The 17134-nt window shown below is 39.4% G+C and overlaps 1 protein-coding gene across 1 annotated transcript; it reads right to left on the minus strand.

Moving 5' to 3' along the window:
• Positions 1-1818: 1818 nt before the first annotated feature.
• Positions 1819-17094, minus strand: LOC137400431 (IQ motif and ankyrin repeat domain-containing protein 1-like). The gene is made up of 11 exons (XM_068086761.1): positions 17052-17094; positions 16152-16274; positions 15786-15985; positions 15542-15706; positions 15243-15372; positions 14164-14351; positions 6073-6360; positions 5851-5965; positions 4100-4199; positions 2969-3232; positions 1819-2267 (listed from the first exon to the last, which is right to left on the minus strand). The coding sequence occupies exons 2-11, from the start codon at positions 16267-16269 to the stop codon at positions 2102-2104; spliced, it is 1734 nt and encodes a 577-aa protein (XP_067942862.1). The 5' UTR covers positions 16270-16274; positions 17052-17094; the 3' UTR covers positions 1819-2101.
• Positions 17095-17134: the final 40 nt, after the last annotated feature.

Raw genomic sequence — 17134 nt, forward strand, 5'->3', positions numbered from 1 at the left:
TGATGCAATGTATGGCGTGATCGGAGCTGGGAAATTGGAATTCCAATTCAAACTTCTATCAGTTTCATTTTGTTATTTTCGTTTCTTCGCAGTGGTTTTTACATTAAGCCGCTATTGGTCTCATCTATACGTCCTGATAGATGAGACCACGCTATTATTCAGAGGACACCTTTAACATAACACAAAACTTCCGCCAACGATTTCACCTTGTAATATAATATTTTGACCTAATAATATCCAGATGCATGATAGTTGTAATGCGTTGGGTGAATCAGTTTGTGACATTCTACCAGTTAATTGCTATAAAGCCATCTATGAACAATTTTGTTACCAATGATTATGCAGTATGTAACCAAAAGTTTATATAACATTTACTCTTGCTATTTACGAAGCAGTCATTAAAGATTTTATCAAAGAGTTCTGAAACTATGTTATAGATTGAGTGAGTTATTATAGTAACTTGGAAAATGGAATTTCCATTTGGATCAGTGTCAGCTTCATTTTGTGTATCTCATATTCTTTAATAGCAAGTCTATGTCTATGTCATTCAGGTCTAGTCTAGTCAAGTCTATGTCATGCTAGTCTAGTCAAGTCTATGTCATGCTAGTCTAGTCAAGTCTATGTCATGCTGGTCTAGTCTAGTCAAGTCTATGTCTATGTAATGCTGGAGAGATAAACTATGCAATCTTCAAAGTGATATCAAAAAAGAATCCTTCTTAGCTTCGAAAAGAGGTCTGTCTCTCTGTGATATCGTAATACTTTTGATGCCTTTTATAGACATCTGGGCCACACCAACTTTGCTACTCTATTGACAAATTGCAATAACGCTTCCCAATAGATTTGACATCAATGATTTCAGATGGAAATATATCTCATTATTCAGTAATATAACTGGTACTTTACCACATATGTCAAGGCATTCCTTACATGTGCCAGACTACCATTGTGATTGATAAGGAAACATGGGAACATTAATTATATCTTCCCAGACGCCAACAAAATTACCTCACCTTTTATATATGCCATATGATGCATATTTCAAAAATCAAAATAAGAAATTGACTTTATACTGTCGACATTCATAGGATTTGCATGCAACAGATATATCTAGATGTATATATATATTTCTCAAAGTATGTGTGTATGTGAATCTGTCATTCTAGCTATAGCGCATGCTGATTATTTTACACACACACACAAACGCACGCACACGCGCGCGCACGCACGCACACACACACACACACACGCACAAACACGCACAAACACACTTCTATGCAATAATTGTTATTAATACTTCTACATATTCAGGATTTTTATTTAGTTTTCTCAGTTTGTATTAGTTGTATCATTACCGAATCATCTTTTATTGTAATCGTAGCAAAACCGACTTAATTTAGCTATTACTTGCTAATTATTTCACATTCACACTTTTAATTTATTAGACCCGCACGAAACTTTTTCCTCATGATATGAAGTTTAAAAGTTGTTTGACAAAGTTTGAAAACCTTTACAGTTGTTTTTATTTTTCTGTTAATTTATTTCAATTACACAAAACACTTTTCTCATGATATGTAGTTTGAAAGTTAGAATGGCAAATGTTGTTATATGTTAAATACAAATAAATTTTCTGTCCAAAGACTTTTTTATCAACCACGCAACGCCGGGTTGTACAGCTAGTATACCATATATATATATATATATGTAAATATATAATACGTCACAAGCGTTCCAGTACTTCTGACGCTTTACAACTTTAGTTTCTTGTATAGCATAATAAAGAAGCCAGGAAAATTCTGTGAGTGAAAATGTTTGAGAATGTTTTACATTACTGTACCTTCTGCAGTTTATTATAGTAAATAATTTCACACCAAAATAAACTCACATTAAAATTTGAAAAGCACTACATAAACCAAATAAATCCTAAATAAGTATTGAAACCTGAATGAAATAGGACGGTTTGAGAAAAAATTTTGAACTTGAAAAAAGAAAATAAATAAACTACTAAGGGATGTGCTAATAAATCTACATCAATATCTTCCTAGTATTTAGTAACTAAGGATGCTGGTATACAGAAATAACAGAGCAGGAAGAGGAGCGGTATTCACTCAGGTACGTGTATGCGGAGGGTGTAGGTCATGCTGAGCAGTTTCTCTGATGGAAATATATTCTTTGATATGAAGATAACCTGAAAGTTTTCGAGTCTTGTTGGACTAAAATTCTGTTTGGAGTACATTTCACCATCTACTTCCTTTACCAGCTTCATATAACTGTTAAAAGTGCATAAATATATAGTTGGCCTGGTAAAAGAATAGCTTTTAGAAAACACTCTAAAGTGATTTGAAGATTCGATTTGAACCTCCTTTTCACCAGGCAATAAGCTAACCAATAGAGCTATGCGAGATTCATTAGATTCATTGGGTGATATGAGTGGTTATCTAGGTTAAAATACACGTAGTGACTCTGCATTATGTGACGGCGCAACGCCGCTAAAGCTTGCTCTCATGGCTCTTATCAGTAAGTTTAGCAATATAGATACTAGCGTGCTCAAATTAATCATTGGCAATGTGCCAGGCTAACAGGAAGTGGCAACTACATTAACTGCCATTGTTTATAAGCTGTTTTTTTAATACAGATGCAACGCCGGACATTCCACTAGCACAAATCATATGAAACAAAATGAACTGTTTCATATCTTAAGCGCATCAGTTTTCATCGTAACATTGCTGTACTATATTTCAACTGTAACATAATATAACTGTAGTTGTTTTGTGGCTCAAGTGCACTTCAACCTACATTTATCTGTACTACTTTTCAATTATATCATAACATAGATGTACAATTACTCAATTATATCATGGCATAGATGTATAATTACTCAATTATATCATAACATAGCTGTACAATTACTCAATTATACCATAACACAGCTGTTAATAAAGTGTAATGTTAACAAAATGAATGAACATACTTGTCTTCCTTCATGATGGTTTTATCCATAAGCATGCCCAAGAGACCAGGAAGCAACTCATCCATTCTGTCAGAGATTGTCTCATACATATCTACCTCCATCATGTCTATGATAAGAGGTTTACCAAATCTAAGAGAACCAATCAAGGCGAGTCTGATGGTTTCCGTGTGCATGTCCTTAGGCACAAGGGCGTTGAGATAGTTTGTGTCTTGGTACCGCAGATAGGTTGACGCTTGAGTTGTTGTGTCAATTATCATCGGCCATCTACAAGGTGCCCAGGCTATTTAGACATTGCAACAAATAGAGCTTGTTCCTTGTCAAATTCTCAGACTAATTAAGTTTTTCTTTGCTATAGACAAACCACACAGAATAACAGTATTAAATGCTTTTTCGAAGGAGTGAACTTAGGTCTAACTAGATTTACCAGATTATTGAATATGGGCAATAGGTGAATATCGATTTTTCTTCTTTTTCGAATATTATTTGGTATCAATATCAATTTTTTTAATCATCTGTTTTAATGACACGTCATGAAAAAATGCGTTTCATGATGTGTCATCAAAACATAAATGTAATTTGAACAAAAGAAAAAAAAGTTGACAACAAGTTTGATTTCAGGAAAAGGACTTTCTGAATAACCGATGTATTTCATCAGTGAATTAGATGTAGTGGTAATGGAATTACATGTTTTAAGTGTGTCAGTAAGATGTACAATTAAGCATGTAGTTGTTTCTCATTGAATAATAATAATACTAGTGCAAAACATAAAGATCAGATATGTAATTTGGTCATACTTCAAATACAAAAGGACCATGCTTAATTGATATATCTGGTAAATCACCAAACTGTGAAATTAGTAGTTATCCTGTTAGTAACCATAACAACAAAAGATGTTTGTTAAAACAATGCAGCATAATAGCATCTTGATATTGGTTTAAAAGGAGTTGAAAAAATTTAGAGACAAATGCAAAATTGTTTACATGTTTGTATGTTTGACACTGAGAAAACAGTCGTACACAAGAAATTCTATCATTTTCATGTTTATTTACACGTATATTCTGCTTTTAGACACAACCCTTTGTAAATACACATTATATATTCTAGTCAACATAACTAATAAATTACACTTACTTGCCAGAGGCCTTGACTTTGTCTCCCACATCTCTGAATATGATGTCTGGAAGCTCTCTGATGTTTATTGCCAAGCCAGGAAGCTGGAGACCTTCAGACGCTGCACACAAGAATCGTGATATTAATGTTACGATGTAAACACATCTCAAGTGTTTAAAAAACTTTAGACATTTTCAAAAAGTGAGCTGATTGTTTTTTGAACTTGTCACAATGTGCAAGAGCCAGAAATTGACATACAATAAGATGTTAACTATGGAGGTTATAAAACAACAACAGCAGCAAGTAATCTGTCCAGTTTACTACATGTATATTGCTTTCTGCAGTCGCCGTTCAATACCTTTAGTTTCTTCAGTAGAAGCAGCAGCTGATTCCGCAGCTGCCGTTTTTACAGGCTCAGCTTTCTTAGCAGCTGATTTATTTGTTGCAGTCGTTTTACTCCCGGTAGTGGTCGTCTTTTTAGTAGCACGTTTTAAAGCGGGTTTAGAAGCTTTAGGAGGCATACTGTACCACAAGTGAGAGCAAACCTTCAGTGTTAGCAGAACCCTAGCAACAACTAGTTAATCACCTAACCCTCACTCACCTGCTCTAGTAATACTCTACTCAGTAAATGTTTATTCAAAAGCTTTGTTCAAAGTGTACTAGCATTGTTTGCATAATGAATGCGATAACGCAATTATACTTAATCCAGACCAAATGAGACAGCAGGTCAAAAATATACTTAACTCGCCAGTCAATCACACAGTATATGGCATGTTAGAAATGCCAACACATGTACTCCAAAAAAACCGTATAAGTTCAGTTTGAACCTCCAGCCACTCCAGACAGTCAAGGACTCAAGGCCAGTTGACAAACTACATGAATTAAGCCTTGTTTGGGTAAACCAGTAGAATGTGGTAGACCACCATAATATACAGGCTAACAACTCTAGAGACTGAGTAATAACAGGGTGCTCTCCAATGTGGATCAATAGTGGATTGATGGAAAGCATGAGCAGTTAGGAGTCGTTAGTCTCTACTGACTAATAAAATCATAGAGATGACGTTGTTGAATACAACTATGAACACAAATCATAAACTTTCTAAAGCTTGTATATTCACAACAACAGCTAAACATATACGTCTCAAAATCTTTACACTTTAGCCTTTGTTCTCTAATCTCATATTTTTAAATATGCCACAACAAACATGTTGATTATACTCACTTAAAGAAGAAGCTAACACTCAGACAATAACATTTACACAGTCTGCTAACTCAATCTAAACCCCATTCTTAAACTACAATTTGACTCACTCAATTAACTGTAATATTATAGCAATAAAAATTAAAAAGGCGTATAAATAAGATTGTATTCCTTTTTGAAATTTCATAGAGACAATCATAAAATCTTCTTTTAATTCAAACCAGCATGCAACGGCAAAATCTTCAAACCCTTGTTACAGCTTTAAAGAATGAAAGTTAACAAATAGTACAAAGATTTTACTCACAGAGGGTTAATGAATAATCATAAATCTTTGAGCAGAGTACTTAGGAAATCAGCATGTACCAAGTAATACGGACATGAATCCTTACTATAATAATAGCCGCATTTATCTGTTTGAAGTCACGCTTAGAGGTTAAGAAAACAGATTGCTTTCAACAGACTGATAGACACTCTACCACCTGCACTAATTAATCACCTATGAGAACATGAGACATCAGCTGCCAGCAAATGATCTCAAATTTACAACATATCGGATGTTCCGCAGACTCACCTATCTCCTCCTTTTTGTGTTGTTGCTGCAACAACTTGAGCTTGCTTATCTTTTCCTTGGAGGCTTCAAAATCTACCTTAGCGATTTCCAGCTTGTCTTCAGCATCTTGGATGGCCTGCAGAATGCAATATCATTTTTGACAACAAAGTTAATAGGTTATTCAACACACGAAGCTGCCCTAAAATTACCAATGAACAAAATGAAACAAATAAAGAGTTCAACCTGGAGAGTAATCTCTGGTTTTTGAAAACCGAGCGCTGGAGCAGTGTCGTGTTCATCTATTCTCTTGTTGAGTTCGCAGTAAAGAGCATTGAGTGTCTTCTGGTGCGCTTCATATTCTTTCTGAGCGTCAGAGAGTTGTCTGTCCAATTCACTCATCTCCGCTTCCCTTCTTGCGCGCTCTTGTTCCTTCCTTCGCTCTTTTGCACCATCTATTTTTGTAAGCAGCTCATCAGTGAGTGAGATGTCCCAGTTTTCAAATATCTCTTTTACTGCGTCGATAGAAGCAACCTAAAGCATTTTTCAAAGAGTTACCTATGATGTAAAAGCGTTGACGGTTATCTCTATATATAAGCGTCACAAGGTGATGTCTAAACAATATGAAATCGGAAAACCATGACTCTATGAATGAACATTTTTGCCATGAATGTAACAACATGATTATAGAGAAATGCTATATGAGTTTCATTCACTTACCTTTTACAGATGTACTGTATGTAAACATTACATATCACAATGATTGCATGAGAATATAAAAAATTTTGTATTAATTTATTGGCAAAATTTAAGGTGGGTTTTGTGGTCTTCAAATGATAATAATAGTCAATAATAGATAATAAATATATAATATAGAATATACATAGATATATAATAGATAATAATAGTCAATGCACGTTATAGTCAGCTGCATCCAACTTTATACAAGCCAATATAATGGAAATTTAGACTGTTGTTGTAGGCCCAGACCGACACAAATACAAATTTCAGATTCTATTTTTGCTTTCTTCAAGCATGCCTGAGACATAAACGAGCTTGTGACTTGATTACTATTTAACAACCTTGGCCAACCTTGAAAAATAAAAATATACATATGTGTATGTATACATTACTATATGTAAATAAAACTGCTGGTTCCCTTTACTACTCCACAAGATTAAAGACATTGTGTGCAAGCAATAAGATATTTCATGAATATATATATTAATACATGTGATCAGTGTGTACAGCGTGTACATCAGAACAACATGTGAAAGACTGCCAGTTATCTCTGTCTATTACACTCTTCTTGTCTCCTTTTATAGTTAGACTCTTTCGTTAAGCTCTGCCTCTTGATCGTATCAGTCTATCGGTTTTTTTGTTGGCTTCTCTTGATCCTATGTCTCCTCAACTTTGGTAGGCCAAGTTGATTCATCTACGGCAGAGTCTCCTGCTGTGTAGGGACTTGATCCGGTTATAGTGTTGGTCCTAAGATTGGCTAAACAGCCAGCCCCGATCTCTACGCTCTGTCATCACACTCTCACCCCAGTGAAGGCCTTGGTGTCTGTCCATTTAGCAAGAGTTGTTGGGACCAGAACTAGTGCTTTCGTGCCCCAAACTTCAGTCACTGGACCCAGGATTTGGCGAAAACTCAGTCATTTCCTGTCAGCCTCTGGGTCGTACCAAACTGGCAGTGCAAGGGACCAGCTCCTACCAGCGGTGACTATTCTCTAACAGCAGGTAGGCTCTTTTCTTCTGCCAGTAATAAAGGGGCTCATCAGCTGTAGGTACTTCTGAGAGGCGGATCAACCTCGCGGCACAACACTCAGCCCATGTCCGAGCCTCCTGCACTCGATCCCTCAATCTAACAGGGTGACACTAGGGCCAGTCTCTCGTCCTCTTCTTTTTGGAAGGTGGGCTTGCAGCCTGAGGCTTGGGCAATTCAAACAGGATGGATCATACAGGAGCAACCTGCAATCGCCGAGTCGGCTTGAACTCTGGCGAGTTCGCTCTCCTTCTGTTGGGTACGTGCCTGTTATCCACACTGACTTAGCTGCTGGCTCTCTAAAGGGGTAGTCAGCCAAGGTCAGAGTAGAAGTACACGACTTCATAGAGAGGCCTGTAGAAAGGGACACCACTCGAACTCATCCACCAAGTAGAGTGCATCCGTACACCCGGCGTCCCCACGTGCCTTCCGATGTGACATAATCTGATTGCGAGAGACATGCTGCCAACAACAGGGGCACACGTACACGTCAAAGTGCTGAATGATATGTTGTCGACAAGTTTCAGGCTCATATAACACCTCAGCAACCTGTTTCCATGTGAGCTTCCATCCTTCGTAAAAATGATCTCTTTCTTTGGCTCGGCAGGCTGCTTTTCTATCTGGACGCGTAACTTCTGAGTCGATATTTTGGCAGAGGCCGATGTCCCGATGTGCTCAGTCTCTGTTAAGTAAGAGATCTGCCTCAGCTCAACAATTTGACTCTTTCCACTCTCTCTACCCAGTCAAGACGCTCATAAATTTCAAGGGTTGCCTCACTCGATTCACTGCTCGGCATTTCCTTAAAGGGAATAATCTATAAGTGTCTCTGCGTAAAACAAATTTGCCCATGGAGACAGCTCAGCTAAAGCACCATCCTTTTCGGTCACTAGAAAGTTTGCTCTGGCTGGCCTATGTAGCAGAACACTCGTTGATCCAACACATTTGCTCCACGGATGCCGTGGCCTCAAGGAAATCCAGAGAATTTTGCTATCTCGTGAAGTGGTCTGTGAGCACCAGGATCCACTTCTTTCCTCTCGGTGTTTTTAGCACTGGTCCCATATAGTCCTTGGCCACCTTTTGCCAAAAGTGTTTGACATAGAGTTTATGCCTACCACCAGCTATCTTGGTGCCACAATGCTTTGTTGCTTGACAGACCTCACAGCTTTAAATCAGTCTCTTCACCAAAAGCATCATTCCTTTTGGCGAACTGAACCAGGTCAGTCTCAGTTGGCTGATTGTTCTGCCCACCCAAGAGTAAGCAAGAGTGTGAGTCCACCAAACGGCTGTCTTTTTGATAGCTGGTGGACAAACCGTGCACCACCGAGGCTGGCCATAGGGGAAGTCTGAACCTTCATTACCTCATTCAGTCATGATCTAGGAATGACAGGATCTTGTGTAGCAGCCGAAGTTTCTGTCCTCCCAGCTCAAACAGATCCCGCATCTATTCTTCTGCTTGAGTGATGGCATGGTACATTGTGGCTATCGGTTTTCAGCCAACAGTTTGCATCTGAGCCATCTGCTTGTCGGCATCATCCCAAGTCATCACCGGAGCCGTGTCACAGAGTTCCAGGGATGCTTTGGTCATTTCTGAGCCAACTTCTCTAGCTGCCACTGTAGCGAACAAGCCGATGCATTCGGCCATTTCATGAATGGTCCTGGCAACTCCTGATACAGCTGTTGGGCTTCCCTCGAGTCTGTCCAACGAGATCTAGCCCTTCATGGCAAGCTCCTTGTGAATCAGTTCTTTGTCTCTCAGTTCGATGAGCTCGCACTGCCGGTAGTTCTCACAAGTCTGTTGGCTGAACTCATCGCAATTCTTGTGATGAAGTCCGGTTTGATGTTTCAGAGTGTACTGAAACTCATCTAGAATTTCTAGTCACCTGGCCATGTGGTTTGAAAGCTCTTTTCGCCGGCATAGTCAATGAAAAGAAGCGTGATCTGTATGCAAAACAAATGGCTGACTGTACAGGTAAGACTGGAAATGCTTCAGGGCTTTTACTACAACAAGCTTCCAACCAGGTTGCACAGTAGGCCTAATTCTTCTCCGCAGGTGCCAGAGTCTTGCTGAAAAAAGCCATCACTCTCTTGGCCCTTTCTTATACCTGTGACAGCACAGCACCCACTCCACAGCAACTGGCATCCGTATCCAAGATATACGAGCAGCTTAGATCAGAGTAGCCCAGTACAAAAGCTGAGGACAGATGCTCCTTCAGCTCCTCAAAGGTGGTCTGCGCTTCCTTGCCTCAAATCCACTTCTCGCCTTTGCCAGTCAACCGGTGCAAAGGTCATGCTGTGGTAACGAAGCTAGGTATACCCTACCAGTAGTAGTCTACCGTACCCAAAAAAACCTTGCAACTCCATGAGCCTTCTGGGGGTCGACCAGTCTTGGACCACCTGCGTCTTTTCTTGATCAGCAGATACATCCTCAGAGCTAATTACGTGGTCTAAGTATCGCACCTGTGACTGGAGCAGCTCGCATTTTGAGAGTTTCAGCTGGAGCCTGGCTTCCTTCAAATGCTGGAATGCTTCCTCCAGCCACTGCAGATGGGTGTCGAAGTCAGGATTGATGACGATGATGTCATTCAAATACAGCAGCAACATAGTACAATGCAAATTGTGTAGCACACGTTTTATTAGTCTTTAGAAGGTGGCCAGCACAGATAAACATAAGATCTTATACTTCAAAAGACCGGAATGGGCAGCACACGCCAACTTCTCCTGTGCATTAGTGTCCGAGGGTACTTGCCTTTTGTCACTGACCAGATTCAGTGTACTAAAGTACTTGCTGCCAGTCAAGGCATCGAGGCTGTCATCATTTTGGGAAAAGGGGTAAGCATTCTGCTCAGTTACAGCATATAGTCACCCTTAGTTGTCAGTAGTGAACTGCGACTTGCCGTTTTCTTTTAGACCAACACCTGTGAAGAGCTTTAGGTACCTCTGGCTCAATGAGTTCCTTGCTCAGCAGCATTTAAACTTGGCACTCAGCCTTCGGTCTCACTTGGTGTAGAAGCTGCTGGATGGACCGGGTTCCCTTATTCAGTCTTTAGCGCAATAGAATGCTCCACCTCGAAGATTCGACCAACATCGCTGATGCTGAATGTACCCTGATAGCGTGTCATCAACTGTGACAGCCACTCAGCCTTTTACTGGTTTCATGCAGCTTCACCGAACTGCTGTAAGCAGGTTTTCCAAATAAGCTAGCACCCCTATATTTGGCGTATTCGTACTCGGCGGTGCGACACCCAAGCCAGAAAAGGATGGTTTGTCATCCACCTGGTGGTCTTCCATTCCTGTGTGAATGCCGACCATAATGCTGGTTTGGAGGTGTAGGAGTTGGTCTACGAGGTTGAGGCACCTTTTAATTATGCTTCTCCTTGGCTGAGGCTAGTTCAAACTTGTAGTCAATAGCGGCCTACCCGAACAGCCCTTTATCACCCCTAACGGGCAGTAGTTCCAACAGACTGGCCATGTCTGTCTGTCCAGGTCAGGGGCAGACTATCCATGAAAACGACATGTACCGGCTGTTGGAATTCCATTGCGCACTGGTGTGCCACTAAGAACGGCATCCCGAAGATGGCATCCTTGTTGATGTGACTCACGACAAAAAAACTCCTCGGTCTTTACATCTTAGAGCCATATGAGCAGTGGCATGACTCTGTAGAATGGCAGCCGAGTTATATTGCCCATAAGACTGTGGCTGTCATTCACTTCCAACAAGTCCCTCACACCCTGAGAGAGCTTGTCAAAGATTGGATTGCTCAGCAAATTCGTAGTGCACCCGGTTTCGATCAAGAACTGGACAGGCCAGTCTTCCAACTTTCCGGGAAGTAATTAGTAGAGTGGGGCCGGTCTAGCACTTATGCCCTGATCGGTTCTGCAATACTCTTGCTTTGCAAGGCAAATTGCTAGGGCCTGGACACTTAAATTTGCTGGGCCAGCCTTTAAGTTGGACGCCTGTCTGACCAAGGAGCATATGGCGGGTCAACCCTGCTGCCTTCAAGGCAGACTTCCGACTGCCTACTAGTCATCGTACGGAGTCGGCATACTGCATGCCAGCCAATCAATTTCAGACTTGGTTCTGAGGCTGACCTCGAGAGACCACGCTCCTGGAGTAGGCTTTTGGGGTGTCAGATCAAACCAGAAGGGGTGTAAGGCAAGTCAAGCTGGCCATTAAGATGGGCTTCCAACGGTGCATCAACCTGGGGCCCCGCGCTGAACTCTGAGTGCACTCTTGGCAACACATCCTGGTGTGGCTTGATCTGATTCTGATTCGAACCTGTCTTCTAAGACACATTGGATCCACCTGTCAAAGCTGACCTAAAGAATAGGTCGGACAGGTGAACCATGCCCAACCTGTCCTCCAGGCACTCGGTACTCCTCTAGAGCCTTGTAGTAAGCTTGTGATAGGCTGTGGCGAAAGTCTCTTTCGCCGCCATCTCAGCCAGTGTGGTAGGTACACACTTCTTTCATTTTGGCTTTCTATTACTCCTCGGGCTCTGTCGGACTTGGGGCAACCAGTAGTCAACCCCACTGTTGTGGCCCTTTGCCATTTCCTTTGTCTTGTTAGGGCAGTCTCAGAAGACATTGCCCTTAGTCAGTTACGGCTCGCCGTAATCAGGGATGTCTCACCTGGGGGTGCTCTGTCTGCAATGCACTCCCCTTACTATTCTTAGGATAGCCTCGTCTTGAGCATCCGAATGTCCGTCGCTTCTTGTGGAGCTAGGATCCGCAATTCCACCGCTGCCACCAATGTTAAGGAAAATGCTGGTACCCTTTACTGCTCCACAAAATTAAAGATTCATGAATATATTTATAAATACATGTGATCAGTGTGTGTGCATATATCAAAACAACGTGCAAGAGACTTTCAGCTATCAGCTGTCTCTTGCACTCTTCTTGTCGCTTTTTATAAATATGCTCTTTCATTCAACTCCACCCCTCGATTGTATCAGACCGTCAGTTTTTTTGTTGAGTTTTCTTAGTCCTCGATTCGCTCAACTCGCTAGGCCAGGTTGATTCACCTATGGCCGAGTTTTCTGCTGCGCCAGGACTTGGCCCGACTATAGCGCCAATCCTGGGATTGGCTAGGCATCTGCCTTGGTCTCTGCCATTATGGTCTCTGCCATTATATATATAGAATGAGGCAATTATTCAAAATTATTTTTGAATCAATGAAAAACAATATAACAAATAAAAACAATTTTGTTTGTCATAATCAACATAAACTAGTAAACTGTGAAATTGAGAAAACAAGATAGTTTAAATGACTAAAATTGGGATGAAATTCTAAAAAACAGCAAAATAAATGACCTTGCAAATATACTTAAACTTGAAATCAACTTTTATTATTTTATAGTTATTTTAGTTTTTTGTAGTATTTTAAATAAGGCAAATTATAATTTTTATTATATGATTGATTATAGCCCTTAACAAGTAAAAGATTAAAAAATTACAACAATATTCTCTTTATACTAACAATCAATAATTCTGTCAATGCTGGCAGAAAATGTCAGACAAAATGTCAGACAAAACTCACGTCAAAATGCAAAAACAACTGCTATTTACCATCAAAATTTACATTAATATACCAAACGAATACAATATAAAATTATTATTTTCACACATAAAACTTGCAACTTGAGTAACATTAAACTAAACAATTGATGTACTATTTCATTATTTTTCTTATACACCAAACTACACTAAGTTGTACCATATCACATTATATATGTTATAAGGTGTTCCACCATATTATATGCGTATGTTATATTATGTTCTACCATATTGCATTATATATCTGAACATGTATATTGTTTATCAACTAAAGAGCAAAGCTATATTTTGCTACCAGACACATGAACCAGCTATATGGGCCGATTCATTATATATATGTGCTGTCATTTACACGAACCAGTTCACATACGCTGCCACACACACGAACCAGTTCACATGTGCTGCCACACACATGAACCAGTTCACATGTGCTGCCACACACACAAACCAGTTCACATACGCTGCCACACACATGAACCAGTTCACATGTGCTGCCACACACATGAACCAGTTCACATGTGCTGCCACACAAACAAACCAGTTCACATACGCTGCCACACACATGAACCAGTTCACATGTGCTGCCACACACACAAACCAGTTCACATGTGCTGGAACACACATGAACCAGCTCATATGTGTTGCCACACACATGAACCAGCTCACATGTGCTGCCACACACACAAACCAGTTCACATACGCTGCCACACACATGAACCAGTTCACATGTGCTGCCACACACACAAACCAGCTCACATGTGCTGGAACACACATGAACCAGCTCATATGTGTTGCCACACACACAAACCAGCTCACATGTGCTGGAACACACATGAACCAGCTCATATGTGTTGCCACACACATGAACCAGCTCACATGTGCTGCCACACACATAAACTAGCTCACATGTGCTGCCACACACATGAACCAGCTCACATGTGCTGCCACACACATGAACTAGCTCACGTGTGCTGCCCCCTTTGAACATAGAGAGATAGAGAAAGTGCTGAGAAACATACAGATGAAGGTGTCTGGGAGTCTTCAGCGTAGAGCCGAGGGTCTCCTCCATTTTGCAGCAGCATCTCACAACAGTCCATGTGTCCAGCAAATGCTGATCTATAAAGAGGTGTCCTCTGAAACTGTCCTCGTGAGTTTGGATCAGCCCCTAGTTCTATCAAGTAGCGAATCGTCTCTACATCACCTCCGCCTGCATTACACAGCAATTATGGGTTGCTGGAAACCTGAAACTAGCATGACAAGCATCATATGTGGTCATGAATTGTTCCTGTATGAATAGATATCTTCATTGTAAATAAATAAAAGTCTTGTAAAAGAAGTTATGCAAACCTTAGTCAATGAGTAAGATCAGGAGCAGACAAACCCAATTAATGTTTGTTGCTGAAACCTCCTGTGACACTCTGTACTAGCTATAATACAAGTCTAAGTTTAAAAAGCATTTTCATTTTTTTATATCATAGTTGAACTTAATACTGGTGGTGCTTGGACATTTAACAGCAACGGATAATCAATTGGCATCATTTTAACATATAACCTTATTTCTGTCCACAATCCATGATTATTTGTCAGTAGGCTATAATAATAGTTGTGTATCAAATCCAAAATAGTTAATGATTGAGTGGTAACAGAGCCAACAATCTAACATGAGTCTAAGTCTGCCATTGTCTGGTAAGCCAATATTTAATCTATTCTTCTTCTGTAAGCACAGACATATCAGACTCATGCACCCGCATGCTAATCTATATTAATAAATCTCACTTTGTCATTGTCTGTCTGTTAGTCCACGTAAATGCTGGGCGTTTTTGCATTTTTGGTTAATTTCATCCAAGCTTAACACGCATATACTCTGTGGTTTCTTTCACGTTACTAAAACTATCTATTTTTAGAACTTCCCCTGGTTCCTGAAAACTAACCTTTTGAAGACCCGTCTGCAGGCCATTTTATTAAAAACGAAAGAAATCCCGAGCTTAATGCTAGTCAGTCGTGAACTACTAACTAATACTGCATCTCTTCATTGAGAGTTGAGCCTATTGAAAAGTCACAGCATGTGAATGTCTTAAAGATGTAGAAGCTGACTTACTGGCTGCCTCAGAAAGAGGTGTGTTACCATGCGCATCCTCACATTCTACTATATTCATTAAATGTCTCATGCGCTTAGCCTCTCCCACGACATCATGTCCTATATTATTCCTGTCATCTAAATCTCTCACCTACAACCATATGCAACATACTTAGAGCAACTTTTTAAAAGCTCCAGCAAAATGAATTATTTGTATCTGTGTTTCACAGAATTGCCATTATCACGCTTGCTATTACCACAAAAATCTTTATGCTGCTCTAAGTGATTTTTTAAGCAAGAGATTCATGTGAAATTGTAACCTCCTTAAGTATAGCATTTATCTCATTAATATCTCCATCAAATGCAGCTTCTAACATTCTTTTGACTCTTTTCTTTTCATCAGCTTTTCTTTTTCTTTCCTCCATTTCTTTTCTAGCTTGTTCCTCGGCTTCTCGTTGATTCTGCCGAGCAACTGCGATACATGCCTGCCAAAGAAGAATGACTTTACCAGATATTTAAAACATGTAAACAAAATGCACTATTTTGTAAATAAATGCAATTTACTTCATTTTCTAGCTTGTCCATCAGTGCTTCATATTCCAGTTTTTCTTTGCGCATTTTCTTAACTGTTTGTCGACTGATATATCCACGAGCAACAACTTGAATTTTTCTTGCGGCATCATCTTCTTTGGTCCATTGTTTTACAGCTGGTTTAGAGTCTACTTTTTTTGCTGTAACAACTTTTGATTCAGGCTTTTTTCCAGCTAAAACAGTTTAGTACTTTCATCAATGATCTCAACTCACTAAATAATGATAGCCTGTAAATTATATTAACTGTGTGTATTTTATAACTCACTATCATAACTATTTTTTACATTACTATTACATTATTCATAGAACAACATTTTCCTCAAACAAGTTAGTTTTTACCTGCAGTTGAACCCTTTTTTGAAGCTCCGACACTTTTCGGAGGTACTTTACTTCCAGTTTTAGAAGCTGCAACAGCAGGCTTTTTTGCAGCAGCCGTAGGTTTTCCTTTTGGCGGCATAATGTCTACCAACATAAAACACAAAATCACAGTTTAAAATATAAACAGTGCCTTAATAATTTAAAAAAATTATAGAGAAACCTGATTGAGTCGTGCAATCAGTTTAGTGCAAAGTTTTGTGCCTACAAGGCTAAATAAAGCCAAAATAATCAAAACAGAGAAATTGAATGCCGTATGCAAAATGAAAGCCAAAATTAAACTCCTCTTGTAATACTCAACATCACCATGACCTATGCTTACTGACACTGGTAAAAATTTGCTGCCGTGTCATTGCTTCAGTTTGATTGATTGTCAAGCAAATGAGAAGTAGTTCAGTGCATTGATCAGAAGGCTTTGACAAAATTAGAATTGCAGCTTAACAGGCAATTACTAAACTTTCAGAGTAAAAACTTTATAACGTAACTGAGACCTCAAAGACTCTGATCTAATCTAAGCTATATGAGAAAAGGGTTGATTGTTTTTTCTATCTTCAGTATGGAATTTTAAAAACTGAAATAAAAATTATTGCTTTCAATATTGCTACAGGATTCTACCAAACTTTTCTAAATGTTAGTCAAATGATTAGTCTAAAATAATTTCTAATGCAAGTAAATAAAGCAAACTATGCACAACATAAAAAGACTACTGCTGTTTTAAATATGAACACAAAAATACAGCTAAAAAGTCTTTGGAAATAATGCGCAGTTTAGCTAGAGCGTAAGTTTAATTAGTTTGAGATAAGAAAAATTGAAATCCTAGCGTAATTGCTCCTGCACAATAGCTAAGTTTACTGCCATTAATACCTCTTAACTTTTTACGTTTCCTGCAAAAAGTATGAAACCAGTAACTGCCTAGATATTTTTGTTGACGGATGTGATCATTCACG

Source organism: Watersipora subatra, chromosome 1, assembly GCF_963576615.1.
Source record: "Watersipora subatra chromosome 1, tzWatSuba1.1, whole genome shotgun sequence".
Classification (NCBI taxonomy): domain Eukaryota; kingdom Metazoa; phylum Bryozoa; class Gymnolaemata; order Cheilostomatida; family Watersiporidae; genus Watersipora; species Watersipora subatra.

What these genes read in the sequence shown, in the direction of transcription:
- LOC137400431 (XM_068086761.1), bottom strand. Translation starts at nt 16,269, where the DNA reads ATGCCGCCAAAAGGAAAACCTACGGCTGCTGCAAAAAAGCCTGCTGTT. An exon ending in ACTCCCAGACACCTTCATCT is followed by an intron (nt 6,361 to 14,163) that starts GTATGTTTCTCA and finishes AAAATGCTTTAG; the next exon opens with GTTGCTTCTATCGACGCAGT. An exon ending in ACCATCATGAAGGAAGACAA is followed by an intron (nt 2,268 to 2,968) that starts GTATGTTCATTC and finishes CACTTTTAACAG; the next exon opens with TTATATGAAGCTGGTAAAGG.